Genomic DNA, 15,382 nt, shown 5'->3' with positions numbered 1-15,382 from the left:
CAATATTTACACTGAGAACCTCCAGTAGGCAACTGAGAGAAGATAAGAATGTGCAAATCAGCATGTTATGCGTTCATTACAGTCTCAGCAATTGCATGTTATTCTAACTGTGTAATTACATGTCAATTACATAGGCACCTCATTCCAATGAGGTAATTAACTGGTAGGGCCAGTAAACAAACAAGGGTGAAGACTTAGTGAAGAATAATGCTTAAAAATAATTGGGCAGATGGCTGCTTGTGTTGGAATACAGTATAATTAGGCTAATTTACAGTGAGTAAGATTTTATCCTGAATAAATAAATTAACTTTCTTTGTCTAGGGAAGTATACCTAAAGTATGCATTTAACATTGAGGGCATACATGCTGTAGTAAAAGTATGCAAAGCAGCAAAGTGGTCAAAGTAGAGAGCAGTGGCGGCCGCTGATTGGCTGAATACCCAGGGAGCGAGGTGGTTGGAGTTGTCAACAGAGCAGCATGACAGAAATATGATGCCAAGTTTTTAAACTACCGGCAGTTTATTTGAGAAGATATATAAAGCTATCTGTGCATTTGAACAACAGCATTTAATACACCTATTTCACTTTTGTAAGTAAAAAAAATAATGACCACTGCACATGCTGGCATGTGATCACATTGGAGAAGCATGTAGAGCTGCTTTCTCAGACTCCACTGCTGCTACCCACTTCAAAATGCACAGGATAAAGTGCACAGAAATGATTAATGGTGTTCTAGCACCATACTTTCTGAAAAAGTTGGTCGTAGATGTGGGTGACCAGCGTTTTAGCCTCCTCCTCGATGAGTCCACGGATGTAAGTGTTTCTAAGTACCTGGGTGTTGTGAAAAGGTACTTTAGTGACACCAAGTAGACAATTGTATCAACATTGCTGGGGCTTGTTGAGTTGGAGGGAGGAAATGCCAAATCTATAGCCCGAGCTGTTGTGGCTTTCCTCGAGAAGTGTTGTCTTAAAAAAGAGAAACTCCTGGGGATATGGACTGACAATGCCTCTGTTATGACAGGGATTAACAATGGGGTCCATAAAGTGCTGAAGGAGGAGTATGGCCTCAAAGATCTGGTTCTTATTCGCTGTGTGTGCCACTCTCTGCAGCTTGCTGTAAGTCATGCTTCCAATGACACCATCCCCCGTAGTGCGGAGTACTTGGTATGAGAGACTTATAACTGGTTTTCAGTGTCTCCAAAGCACAGGGAGGCCTACAAGGCCATATGTGAGACCATCAACTGTGGGGAGAAACGTTTACAGATAACCAAGGTGTGTGCCACACGTTGGCTCTCCATTGAACCAGCGGTTTCATGCATTTTGGACCAGTGGGAGGAGCTTAGGCTGCATTTCGCAGTCACCAAGTCCAGTGAACACTGCTACACGGCTGAGGTTTTATATCCATGTACAGTGATCCTCAAAACATATTGTATCTGACTTTTTTGAAGTCAGTGCTGGGTGAGGTACAGTTGGCCATCAAGGTTTTTGAGGGAGAGCAAGTAGATCCTCTTAAGCTACTTGACAGCTTGGTTAGCCTGATCTAGTCTGTGAGCAGCAGGGTGCTGAATCCACTGGCAAATGTTGATGTACTCAAAGGGCCAATAGATGGATACATCAGTCCCAAACCGTACCTTGGTTACCTTTTTGAGTCAAAGGCAGCTGAGCTCCACCTTGCACCTGAGGATGAAAACAATGTCCGAAAGCGGTGTGTAGCCTTCACCATCTTCCTCACTAATGAGTTGAGGGTGAGACTGCCGGACAACATCGAAGCATTGCAGTCCATGTCAGTTTGTAATGTGGAGGAAACTCTAAAGCACAATAAGAGCCCTGGAGAAATAGAAAAAATAGCCAAGCTCCTTGGCTAATCCCCTGCAGAGATAGACAAGATTCTCCAGCAATGGCGTGCCATCCATCTTAGTAAATGGAATGAGACAAAAAACACACTGGGCTTCTGGAGTGAGATTTGGAAGTTCAGGGATGCAGCTGATTTTTTACTCACTTTTTGTCTCTCCCACGACGTTATTCCTCTATCCTACAGTGTCCATCACAATTACATGCACATGGCCAACTATGCAAATTAGGTGATGACGTCATTTAGTGACTTCTAGCGACTTTTAGGACAGCCAATAGCTACTTTCCTTACTGAGGAGTTGGCAACACTGCTTCCCAGCATTTGGCTACTGGTAGGCTAGCCTTGAAAGGATGGTCATGCGAGACTACAGGTGAGGTAGATTAATGGTCCATTACCTGTGTTAGGGCTAAGGACTACAGGTGAGGTAGGCAAATGGTCCATTACCTGAGAAATTGTCTGGTGCGTGAGCCCACCAGATGACTGGTCTAATTAGGAAATAGGAAGCCCTAGCAATGAGATTTGTTTATCAAATAAATACAAAGTAGGCCTACATAGTGATTTAGTCAATTATGCTTAAATTTGTATTGCCAAGTTGAGTTATTAGGCTACAATAACATTCAGGACAGATGGGATTTTGCTGTTACTACATCAGTGGATGCTCAGCTCATCACTTCTTTGTCCATGCATAGGGCTGTTTTCCAAAGTTAGCTTCTTGAGAGGGAGGCGCAAGGTGGAACGTTGACCAATTTTTTTCTCTCCTGGAAGAAATATGAAACCTGGTTCATTTCAGCCAAGTTTGTCCCAAGCTCCCAGTTCTTAACATTGCTTTGCATTGCCCGTCTCCATTTTGCTTTTTTAACAAAAACTCGTTTTGCCAATTTGACAGGAAACGTGCATTTTGTAAATTATCCACATCTATTCTAACCCACTGAAACGTTTGGATGTGTTTATCAAATAGGCCTACTCCACGATTTTTATTCTTTTTTTTCAGACGAATATGAAAGGATTATTTGTCTATATAGGATAGTAAAATCACTCTGAACGAATTTTTTTCATTTTTTTCCGAGGAGAACAAAGTGCCGTAAGCTTTATGGTATTTTCGACCTCATCGCCCATCCAATATTTGCCAGGAGGCAGGCAGTCAGTAATGTTTGGAAACTGAGCGCAACAACAATCTCCGACAGCTTTGACCGTGTTTTGTTTTGTTATCAGTATCTCTGCCTAGAGAAGTAATTAAAAAACGTTTGGGGATGTGAGACGGCATTGACTTTTTCCGATTGAGCTTTTGGAGGAATTTAACTTTTCGGGGGGAACAATGGCGAGGTATTTGGTGAAAATGTCGCTTGCCATACTTTTCCTTGGATTTTTTATGTTCACTTTAGCAGCCGTAAATGCTGAACAAGAGCAAGAAGTAGATAAAGAAGAGGAGGAAAGTACATGTCAAGGGGCTTTCGACTTGTATTTTGTGCTTGACAAGTAAGTTACTATCTAAATGCCATATTTATTATTATACTGCATAGACTAAATAAACCCAGGGTACCGTTATATTGAGATGCCAAGCCTCCCTGGTTACACACATGTTAATAGCATAACCTACACTGTTCAAGCCAAATAAAAAGTTAAAATAAAAACGTTTTAGTGTTTTTACAACGTTGCAGACTGCTAATGCACTTACAAAGAATTTGTAATGCAAATCCACTATTCCAGCTGTTACAGCTGTTTTTGTATAGTCTGACCTCTAATTATTATTTTTGCACAGGCCAGGGATAAAGACTTCTCCCAGAATCTAAATAGGCTGCTCACAAATTAACTTGATGAATTCATTTTTCACCTCATTAAGTCATTACTGAACAGACAGTAGTGTGTGTGTGGTGATGCAGTAGGAGGCTGACTCTGGGTAGAGTCAGGTGAATAAGCAATGATCATCTACTTCTCTGTATCTTTTTTTCTTCCTCTGTCCTAATGGGGGAAGCATGTCTGTGCATGCCCTCAGGAATCTTTACAAGGTCCACTACTTCCTTTTTCACATGAAAGAATGGGGTATAAGACACAGTCTGTACTGCCTGTACATGACTACAACTAACATTCAGGAGTATAGTTTTCATAGTGACCATGCATTTCCTCCTTTCCACCCACATAGGAGAAATCTTTGTGGTTCCAACATCTTACTCTAGACCAGCAGCAGGCCTCTCTCACTGTCCCAGGAGAAAAAAGTAGACTAGAGAGACCTTTCTGTCCTACTATAGCCTAAGCCTAGCCGCTTTATGTAATAGATCAGATCAGATTTGAGCATATTTTATATATAATTTCATATACAAACACAACTCATAGAAGATGTATGATTAAACCTTGATATATGTATATGTCTACAAACTTGTGTGGCCCTGGATGTGGATGTTGGTGAGATTCCTGACTTCAAACAACCGAATGCTCATTAGTGACATCCCCTCATCCCTCAGGCCTGAGCTGTTTATTAGATGCACAGACCATATTCTGGTTAAGATTAAGTTAACAGGATGTGTGGAGGTTAACAGGACATAGCCCTTTGTACAGTAGCTTGGCTACTGGGTCATGTTTAGGGTCTGGAGTTTTTCCTGAGCAGACCTGAGCTGGAAAAACTCTGGGCGTTATTTACTGTATATCCTACAGGACCAGGAGTTTTTTTCTCCAGGCCAGGTCAGAGAAAAACTCCTGACTCTTGTCATGCTGCATAGGGCTACAACTAGGCTACTACAACTTGGTCTCAAGTTTCTTAGTCCTGTAGGCTTCACGACTAGTTTATGGAAAAATCTCCCTCAGCCAAGTGCACTGAATAAAGGAAAATGGACTATGTGGATATCATGAATCATTACTGTCAGGGTCCAAATGGATGGTGGATCAAAGAGAACCAACTCAAAGCTATCCCTATGTTGTGGTGTACTATAGGCCTACTGAGGTATGAGTTTGTGCTGAATCAAACTGGTAGGCCCTATCCTGCTGTTTTATAAGGAACACAACACAAAGGGATTGTTTTAGGCAAGTTTCTATCACCACAGACCGGTACTGACGCCAAATGTTCTGCATAATAAAAATCCTCAAAACACACTCCCTACCACTGTAGCTAATTCTCATCAGATGGTATGGGGAAACACCCTAGTTTTACTTTTGGTCTGCTAAAATCACTTCCTTGTCCTCACTTAGACTAGTTGTCACTGCCACACCTGCATTTACCACTTGTAGGACGCAAAAACACTGGCCCATGGGACATTCACTGTTTATAGGAAACAGGATGATGACGCTAGAAGCTCTGATGCTTTAGAGGATTTCCACAGCTGTACTGTATGTCTTGACCTCCTTGGCATTGATATCAGGGTCGTTCCATATTATTTCGATCACTTTCTGAATGATTTGAACAAAACCCTCCATACATGTTTACCCGTGGTGGAAGTGGTCAGAAAGTGACTTTTCTTTTACCTGAATGTCAAAACATTCAGGAGATAGAGGTGCTCAAAGTTTGACCCATTTTGCATACCCCACCCTACCATTAGATATCCATGTCTTCATCACTGAAAAAGATAAACAGTTGAGTATGATATCATTTGAAAGCTTACAAACAGGGTTGTCAAAGTATTTTATAATTTATTGAAAAAAATGTTTTTTAAATACAAATTTTACTTTTCTTAACCTATAAAGCCAATTATCTAAAAACATGTAAACTCAGATTTGTTCATGCTCATATACAGTATGTTTTAGCTTAGACCCTATTTTGCATCATCAGAGTTCTTTGTGTTGTGCCCACCATTGGTTGAGACTCGGCATGCTCTTGAATACAGGGTGGGTGTCAGTCATGTTTTGGTTGATAAATGTACTAAAATGTGTATAAAATTGAAATTTCAACTTTCAAATGGTAGGCTACCACAAAGATGGTTGAATGTTCACACATCAGATAATGTTTTTTTTTGCAGGGTATTTTATTAGGATCCCCATTAGCCGACGCCAATGGCGACAGCTAGTCTTAATGTGGATTTGAGTGGGAATATCTGTTGTTTTAAATTATACTGTCAATCTTCCATAGGAAACCTATTGAAATCATAGAAATACAGATACTAGATTAGACATTCCCATTCAAGTTGACATTCGACGGTGGGTGGACCGGCGGCCATCTTTTTGGTTGTAATTGGAAGTTAAAATTGAAATTACCAGCTAAATTGCAGTGACCTGAAGGGATAGGTCCATTCTATTACTTCTGTTTCTATGATTGAAATGACACTCACCCTGTATTCAAGAGTATGCTGTGTCTCAACCAATGGCAGGCACAACACAAACACCTCATATTATGTAAATTAGGGTCTAAGGTACAACATATGCGAAAATGAGACAAATCTGAGTTTACAAATTTTTACATAATTGCTGTTGGTTAAAATATTGCATAATTGTTCATATATAACAAAACATCTCAATAAATTATACAATTGTTTGACAACTCTGTTTGTAAGCTTTCAAATGATATCAAACTCAACCGTTTATCTTTTTCAGTGATGAAGACATGGAGGTCTAATGGTAGGGTGGGGTATGTAAAATGGGTAAACTTTGAGCACCTCTATCTCCTGAATGTTTTTGCATTCAGTTCCAAAAAGTCACTTTCTGACCACTTCTACCATGGGCAAACATGTATGGAAGGTTCCGTTCAAATCAAAAAGGGTGCGGTCAGAAAGTGATTGAATTCATATGGAACGACCCAACACTGATCAAACGATGGGGACAAATGGAAACAGTTATGTTTGGCACTTGTGTTTTCCCAATGGTAGCTGCATATAGCAGCCATTTGTTCCTCCTTTTCAAGTCTTCATCATTCTTGTTCTTCTCACAGGCCAACATTGAAGTTGGGTGTTAAGTCATGATAATTTAAAAGTCCAAGCCAACCAGACTACAGCTGAAGTCTGTAAATAATTTAAATACAGTATGTCAAAACCTTCTCATTATGGAATGTGCTTTTTTATCTCTTCAGGACCATGGTGCTGCTTTGGCCTCCATAAAGCGCCAGAAGTAGCCTTTGGCACATGTGTTTTGCAGGAATAAATGCCTTGTTAAATGTTATCATACCGTCTAGTATTCCCAGCGTGTTGAGGGACCCGAGCCAGACAGACATTTTAAAGGGGTTGAATGGCAGTCATTTATTTAGAGAAGAAAATGTTGCACCCAGAGAAAAGTGTAAAAAGAAGAAAGAGAGGAGAGAGAGAGACAAAATATCCAAGAAAAAGAGGGAGTAAGAGAGAGAAAAGATAGATTGCAGATGGGGCCTAGACACAGCAAGTAGGCCTCAAGCTAAAAGTAGGTTAGTGGTTTCTCTGTACAAATCCCTATGCATAGTCAGTTAAATTGGAGTAAGATTATTGGTTGCAGACTGGGGTGGAATGTGACACTAGCTTCATGGTGTTGGATTTTCCTCTCAACACGCGTGAGAGCAGAGCCCATCGCCTTTACTGAGCGCCTGGTCTGACGGAGCTTTTTCCCACATGTAATCGGCTAGACCCATGGCCCAGACTGACTGAACCCTCTCTCTCTGTCTGTTTGTCTCACTCACTCTCTCTCTCTCTGACTCACTTCATTTTGCTGGTTCTAGCAGTGCATTTTCACATAGTCAGCAGAAAGAAAGGCTTGATTTTAAAATAAAATATATTTACTCCGGGTCGTCCAGGCTTTTATGTGTTTAAAAGAATGAATGCTTTCTCTCTCTGACATCTAGCACAGTCCTGCACAGTCCTGGCATGGTCTGCTTAGCGTTGCTAGATGGTGCATGTTGCCTCCCCGAGTGCCCTGAGGTGTTTGGAAACAGTACAGCTACAGCCATCAAATCAAATGCTCTAGAAAACTAGAGACATAGTTGTTGCTTATGGCCTTGAGACCATAGCCTGTCAAGCCGGGTGTACACTACATGGTTTTGGCCCCAATTTAGCAGCCCCAGACAAGTTTTTGAGATTGGAGACAAAATCCCCATGTCGTTGCACGCGGCCGTCACCGTCGCTCGTTTAATGTGAGCGGGTCAGAGACGCAATCTGAGGGATACCGATCCCGTTTTTGAGCAGTCCCAGATGTCCAGATATTTTCAAACATGTTTGATGGGCACAAAATCTGCAATGTTCTTTTTTTATTAGAAACAAGTCAGTTAAGAACAAGTTCTTATTTACAATGACGGCCTACTACGGCCAAACCCGGATGACGCTGGGCCAATTGTGCGCCGCCCTACGGGACCCCCAATCACGGCCGGATTGTGATACAGCCTGGAATCAAACCAGGGTCTGTAGTGACACCCCTAGCACTGAGATGCAGTGCCTTAGACCGCTGCACCACTTAGACCGCTGCACCACTTAGACCGCTGCACCACTTAGACCGCTGCACCACTTAGGAGCTGTTGTAGCTCTTGTAGTGTGAGAAATGCAACAACAAGATTTGAGAATGGTGATCAGAAATAGCCAATGAGAGCTCTCCAGAGAAGGAGCCAGTGAGATGATGACGTTGTATCGCATCACCCAGAATGTGTACTCTCGAGCAGGAGCGATGACCACTACTAGTACGCGTTTGTACTTGCCAAAGTGTCAAATCGTTACAGCTCTGACAAGCTCTTTACGCACAATGTTATTCAATTCAAAATGTATTGGCTAGATATTTGAACTCTGTATGGCAAGCGTGAATATTTGACTGAAAACGTTTATGAAGCTGCTTTGAGCCACAGCTCGTTCTAGCTATCTAATCACATCACATCCTTGTTTTAGCGAGACAGCGTTGGATTCGAGAATCATCACGACCAAGTGAAGAATCTTGTAGTGTGTGACCCCCCGGTCTGTGCCACATCGTTTAGTGGGCGCACCACTACGTTGGCAAGACAAAAAACTACAGGAAAGACGTGTAGTGTCGGCCTGGCATAAGTCATCTTGTTTAGTCTTTTGTCTGTTACTCCCAGGACAGTTTTCAAGGAGTTGGTTAGAGCACTGACCTCACCAGTCCCTCGAGTTTGATGTTGCTGAACTATTTTGGCCTCTGTCATCTGTTTGGGCTGACAGACAAGGAACTGGACTGAAGATCTTCGGTGGATATTTTCTGCTTCCCCCAGCAGATAAAAAGCCAACACGTTGTTTTAATTATCCCAGTCTTCCTAATGTTACCCCGATCTCTCTCTCTCTCTCGCTTTCTCTCTCTCTCTCTCTCTCTCTCTCTCGCTCTCTCTCTCATATATAAGTATAGTCAGAGGATCTATCAATTGTATAACACACTAGGGAAAGGAAACATACAGTGGGGAAAAAAGTATTTAGTCAGCCACCAATTGTGCAAGTTCTCCCACTTAAAAAGATGAGAGAGGCCTGTAATTTTCATCATAGGTACACGCCAACTATGACAGACAAAATGAGGAAAAAAATTCCAGAAAATCACATTGTAGGATTTTTAATGAATTTATTTGCAAATTATGGTGGAAAATAAGTATTTGGTCAATAACAAAAGTTTCTCAATACTTTGTTATATACCCTTTGTTGGCAATGACACAGGTCAAACGTTTTCTGTAAGTCTTCACAAGGTTTTCACACACTGTTGCTGGTATTTTGGCCCATTCCTCCATGCAGATCTCCTCTAGAGCAGTGATGTTTTGGGGCTGTCGCTGGGCAACACGGACTTTCAACTCCCTCCAAAGATTTTCTATGGGGTTGAGATCTGGAGACTGGCTAGGCCACTCCAGGACCTTGAAATGCTTCTTACGAAGCCACTCCTTCGTTGCCTGGGCGGTGTGTTTGGGATCATTGTCATGCTGAAAGACCCAGCCACGTTTCATCTTCAATGCCCTTGCTGATGGAAGGAGGTTTTCACTCAAAATCTCACGATACATGGCCCTATTCATTCTTTCCTTTACACGGATCAGTCGTCCTGGTCCCTTTGCAGAAAAACAGCTCCAAAGCATGATGTTTCCACCCCCATGCTTCACAGTAGGTATGGTGTTCTTTGGATGCAACTCAGCATTCTTTGTCCTCCAAACACGACGAGTTGAGTTTTTACCAAAAAGTTATATTTTGGTTTCATCTGACCATATGACATTCTCCCCAATCCTCTTCTGGATCATCCAAATGCACTCTAGCAAACTTCAGACGGGCCTGGACATGTACTGGCTTAAGCAGGGGGACACGTCTCGCACTGCAGGATTTGAGTCCCTGGCGGCGTACTGTGTTACTGATGGAAGGCTTTGTTACTTTGGTCCCAGCTCTCTGCAGGTCATTCACTAGGTCCCCCGTGTGGTTCTGGGATTTTTGCTCACCGTTCTTGTGATCATTTTGACCCCACGGGGGTGAGATCTTGCGTGGAGCCCCAGATCGAGGGAGATTATCAGTGGTCTTGTATGTCTTCCATTTCCTAATAATTGCTCCCACAGTTGATTTCTTCAAACCAAGCTGTTTACCTATTGCAGATTCAGTCTTCCCAGCCTGGTGCAGGTCTACAATTTTGTTTCTGGTGTCCTTTGACAGCTCTTTAGTCTTGGACATAGTGGAGTTTGGAGTGTGACTGTTTGAGGTTGTGGACAGGTGTCTTTTATACTGATAACAAGTTCAAACAGGTGCCATTAATACAGGTAACGAGTGGAGGACAGAGGAGCCTCTTAAAGAAGAAGTTACAGGTCTGTGAGAGCCAGAAATCTTGCTTGTTTGTAGGTGACCAAATACTTATTTTCCACCATAATTTGCAAATAAATTCATACAAAATCCTACAATGTGATTTTCTGGAATTTTTTCCCTCATTTTGTCTGTCATAGTTGACGTGTACCTATGATGAAAATTACAGGCCTCTCTCATCTTTTTAAGTGGGAGAACTTGCACAATTGGTAGCTGACTAAATACTTTTTTTCCCCACTGTATAGTCAGTCATTTTATGACATAATCTCCAACTCCTGTCATCAAGGGCTCAATCATTTTAGTCAACAAAGCTGTTGAAGCTTGTGTTAACAACTTCCAAAACATTTTACATCGACAAAACTTTGAGCTGTAATGGTTTGACTCAGTTAGATCAAAGAAGAAGTACCACAAACATTTTCATCAAGGATCTTACAAGAAAATAGCCCACTTCCTTTCCTAATGCTGTTTATACAGGTGAGGAAACTGCAAGCTAGGCCCCAATCCCACAACTGCCTGGTACCTCAGAAAACAGTCTTGTCCAACACAAATAATATCCATCGTGATGCAAAAAATGTCCAAGGCGGGAGTTCTTAGCTTAACCCGTCTTAGAAAAACACTGAAACGCTATCCCTATATGACTGTCGAGTACATGAAAGAAGCCATTTTGAGTTGCAGTATTTTTCCCTTGTAATGAAACAAACTGCATCTCTGACAGACTGGCTCTTCCCTCAGGTCAGGGCAGTCCAACTGTGTGTATTCAAGCCGCGTCAGATGAACACTGTTTATTCAGCACATTTGTTGAATGAGACGTCAGCTGACCTCCCCCACAAGTTTTATTTGGGTAAGGTTTGTTTAGTTTGAAAAGTCTTGGCCCCACAGGGTGCATTGCTTCAGATGAATGCAATGCCTTGATGTACTGAACAACCAGGAAGTTTGTTGGAGGAAAAAACAAGAACAACAGAGCTAATAAAGAATATACTCAACTCTCTATCTGCTAAGTATATCATGTCTGTTTATCCTACACAACGACAACAAAAATATACACCAGGAAACCAGTAAGGAGACTAAACTGGGAAACAAGTTAATGTTATGTCTGTCTCCAGATTATAACTATTACATGTGACATCCATGTGCGGCTTCGTCAGCAGCATTGTCCTATTTCAGGCTACTGCTTCATCCATCCGCTAACTGGACTGTGGTTTGGTTCAGTTCAATAAATTAGCTCATTTCCATGTGTTATATCCTTCAGCAAACGAGTCACCGCCACAACCCCCAGCCAGGTCCCTTCCTTCCATTCACACGTGGGTCTGAGAGGAAATGAAGCTCTTCGCTGTGGTCCCTCAGGGAGGCTCAGAGCTGTTTCCTCAGCCTCATGGGAGTTGAGCTGGGCAGTTTGCTAAATTAATTACTGGTCCTCAGATGTGTCCTAACCTACTTTCCTCCTTTTCCCTAATGCATGGAGTTAGTTTGTGTCAATGGAGATTTTCCATGACATTGTTAGGCCAGTTAGCTTAATAATGGTATCTCTGTTAGGATTGTGTGTGTTTACTTTATATGTTGCACACAATTTCTTTACTAGGAGGTGTTGGATAAACATATAGGAAATGTGTCAAGTGTGATTTTAAACAACAGTAATTAAAATGATAAGTATTCCTCTGTGTTCTCTCTTTCTAAGATCTGGCAGTGTCAAAAACCACTGGATAGAAATCTACTCCTTTGTGGAGCATCTAGCTGAAAAGTTTATCAGGTAAGAGAAAATATTTTCAATATCATTTATTTTTTACATTGATTGAGAGATGTATATTGGGCCTATATGAATCCTACGGACATGTACATCTCCTGAAGAAAATATCACTTTTACTTTCTTTATGTGACACCAAATGTTTGCATATACTGGTAAAGTTACCAGGTTGTTAATAGGGCTGCATGATATGGGCAAGAAATCGAATAGATTTTTCAACCAAATATTGCGATTTGACTTGCAATATAGATCAAACAAAACACTTGGGTGAACTATTGGAATCATAGAAATAGAATGATTATTCTAATTCTGTGGTTGGTGTTGTTTGGCATGACAACAAATGAAAAAGCCAGGTAAGAGTTATGACAGGTGTGATGCGTGATTTGAAGGAGTCAGGCGCAGGAGGGTAAATCACATTATATACAGTTTATTCCGTAATCCAGCGTAACCAGTCCAGTGCGCAAAACGGGCGCACTGGAACAAACATGCACACTGAGAAAATACCCCGGCAATGCAAAATACTGAGCTCCAGCAGGAGATGTAGACCACTACACCGCGACCAAGCATGTCCCGAAACACCTCGTTCACAAAGGACTGGAAGATGGATGGAGCATTCATCAAACCGTAGGGCATCACCAGGTATTCATAATGCCCTGTGGTTGTGCTAAATGCTGTCATCCACTCATCCCCCTCTCGGACACGCACCAGGTTGTACGCACTCCGGAGATCTAATTTGGTGAAGAAGCGGACCCTATACATTGACTCAATCACTGAAGGAATTAGGGGGAGAGGATAACTAAATCGTATTGTCTCCTTGTTCAGGGATCGATAATCAATGCATGGGCGCAGAACGCCGTCTTTCTTCTTCACAAAAAATAAACTTGAGGAGGCGGGTGAAGTGGAGGGACGTATAAACCCCTTGCACAGGGACTCGGTGACGTATGTTTCCATAGCCTCCGTTTCAGCCTGTGACAGGGGATACACATGACTCCTGGGAGGAACAGCGTCTACCCGGAGGTTTATCGCACAATCCCCCGCCCGATGTGGTGGTAATTTGGCTGCCTGCGTTTTGGATAACGCGTACGCCAAATCGAGGTATTCGGGGGGAATGTGCACGGTAGAGGTACTGTCTGGACTTTCCACCGTGGTTGCACCAACGGAAACACAGAGACACCTACCCTGACACTCTCGCGACCACCCCGTGAGAACTGTCTGTGGCCATGAGAATGTGGGGTTGTGGAGTGCTAACCAAGGGATACCTAGTACCACAGGGAAAGCAGGAGACTCAATGATAAAAAACGTGACTTGCTCGCAATGAGTCTCGTGGATAACCATGGTGATTGGTGCGGTAACTTCCCTAACAAACCCGGACCCTAGTGGTCGATTATCAAGTGCTCTGATGGGGAGTGGAATGGATAGGGGAACCAATGAAATGCCTAGACTGTGTGAGAATGCCCTGTCCATAAAGTTCCCAGCTGCGCCTGAATCGACTAGCGCCTTACACTGGGGAACTACAATGTGATCAGGAAAGTAGATGGGTAGGGTACAGTGCGCAGCAGAGGGCTCTGAACGAGTGTGAGTGTTTGATACCTGGGGTGATGCGAGAGTGCCCTGCCTGCTGCCTCCAGACCCAAAAGAACGCTGACGACATCGTGCAGTGTAATGTCCCTTCGTGCCACAAGAGTGACACTGGCGCTGTCGTCGGATCGCGACTCCACCCATCTCCATCAGCTCGTGATCCGAGTCGGCCGGGGTTGGAATCGGCAGACCCCCTCCAGGACGTCCTCTGGCCGCCAGCAGGTTGTCCAAACGGATGGCCATGTCCACCAGTTGCGTGAAGGACAACATGGTGTCCCGGAAGGCTAGCTCCCTTCGGACGTCCTCCTGCAGATGGCACCGGAAGTGGTCGATAAGGGCCCGCTCGTTCCACCCGGACCCAGATGCTAGAGTCCGAAACTCCAAGGCGAAGTCCTGCGCAGTCCTCGTCCCCTGCCTCAGGTGGACCAGCCGCTTGCCCGCCTCTCGACCTTCGGGCGGGTGATCGAAGACAGCCCGAAAGAGGCGAGCGAACTCTCCGTAGTTGTCCAACGCGGCTCCTCCTTCGTTCCAGACCGCGTTGGCCCACTCCAGGGCTTTCCCCGAGTGGCAGGAGACGAGGGCGGACACCTTCTCCCGCTCCGATGGGCCCAGGCTGATGCTGGAGAAGTAGAGCTCCAGTTGGAGGAGGAATCCCTGGCAGAGAGCAGCTGTCCCGTCGAACTCCCGTTGACTTTGTTGTAATGTTTGTCACTCAAATATCACATGAACACACATAAGACATGGCAAAATGTGTAGAATTACAGGAAATTAGCTTTAAAATGGCAACAAATAAAATATCCATCCCATGGCAAAATGTATAGAATTGCAGAAGATAAGCTTTAAACCTGCAGCAATTTCTCTCGGGCGACAAGATGGGTGTGAACAGTTTGTGTCATGAACAGTGCATTTGCCCATAGATGTTCCCCAATGCTGGAAGGTTGGTCTGAGTGATAAAGTTTGGGAACCCCTGATCTACACCACCACTGGTAGCAACCAGTATTAGAGCTAGTGCATTTAGCTAAATGGCATTTAGCTAGCCAGTTAGCTAGTTAGAGATTAGCATTAGCTGTTAGCATTATTTTAGTCACATGCCTTAGACTTAGACTAACTAACTCGTGTTTTACAGAGAGCAAGATACACAAACTTATAGTATAATAGAGAAGACGTGGATTCCTATTTTGAAGTAACGTAGAAAACAGCATCATTTTTGTTTTGGAAGAATATATTGAGTGCATGAATTTCACAGCATGCTGAGAGAACAAACAGCATGGAGGAACTGTGTGCTGCTGCTTGAGTGACAGGGGGTGGTGCTTGGTGTGTGTGGCCTGGGAACTGGAAGCAAGCAGCCGCAGGAGGCAGCCTGTCTTGTTTGAGTAGTGTAAAGAGGGTTGCGGATAAATATTGTTATGCATTACATTTTTTATTGGATTTTATTCTAGTTGCACTGGTGCTCCCAAAATAAAACTCCAGATCGCACAGCAAAATATTTTGTCGCATATGCTTCTTACCAACCCACCGCTGTAATGGCATGTGTCATGAACATAATGGCAGGTCGAGAGGTTCAAGCTGGGAGACAAATTTGG

The 15,382-nt window shown here is 43.2% G+C and overlaps 1 protein-coding gene across 1 annotated transcript in view; it reads left to right on the top strand.

Moving 5' to 3' along the window:
• Positions 1–2,601: 2,601 nt before the first annotated feature.
• The window catches only part of LOC121547063 (anthrax toxin receptor 1-like), a 28,649-nt gene continuing 15,868 nt past the window's right edge, over positions 2,602–15,382 (top strand). The window contains exons 1-2 of the mRNA XM_041858160.2: positions 2,602–3,326; positions 12,156–12,227. Coding sequence (XP_041714094.2) covers positions 3,166–3,326; positions 12,156–12,227 — 233 coding nt within the window. The 5' untranslated portion in view covers positions 2,602–3,165. The remainder of the gene's footprint in view (positions 3,327–12,155; positions 12,228–15,382) is intronic.

This window comes from Coregonus clupeaformis, chromosome 31 (assembly GCF_020615455.1).
Source record: "Coregonus clupeaformis isolate EN_2021a chromosome 31, ASM2061545v1, whole genome shotgun sequence".
Taxonomy (NCBI): Eukaryota; Metazoa; Chordata; class Actinopteri; order Salmoniformes; family Salmonidae; genus Coregonus; species Coregonus clupeaformis.
Note: the sequence above shows the minus strand (reverse complement) of the source record. Positions and strands in the feature narration are given on the sequence as shown.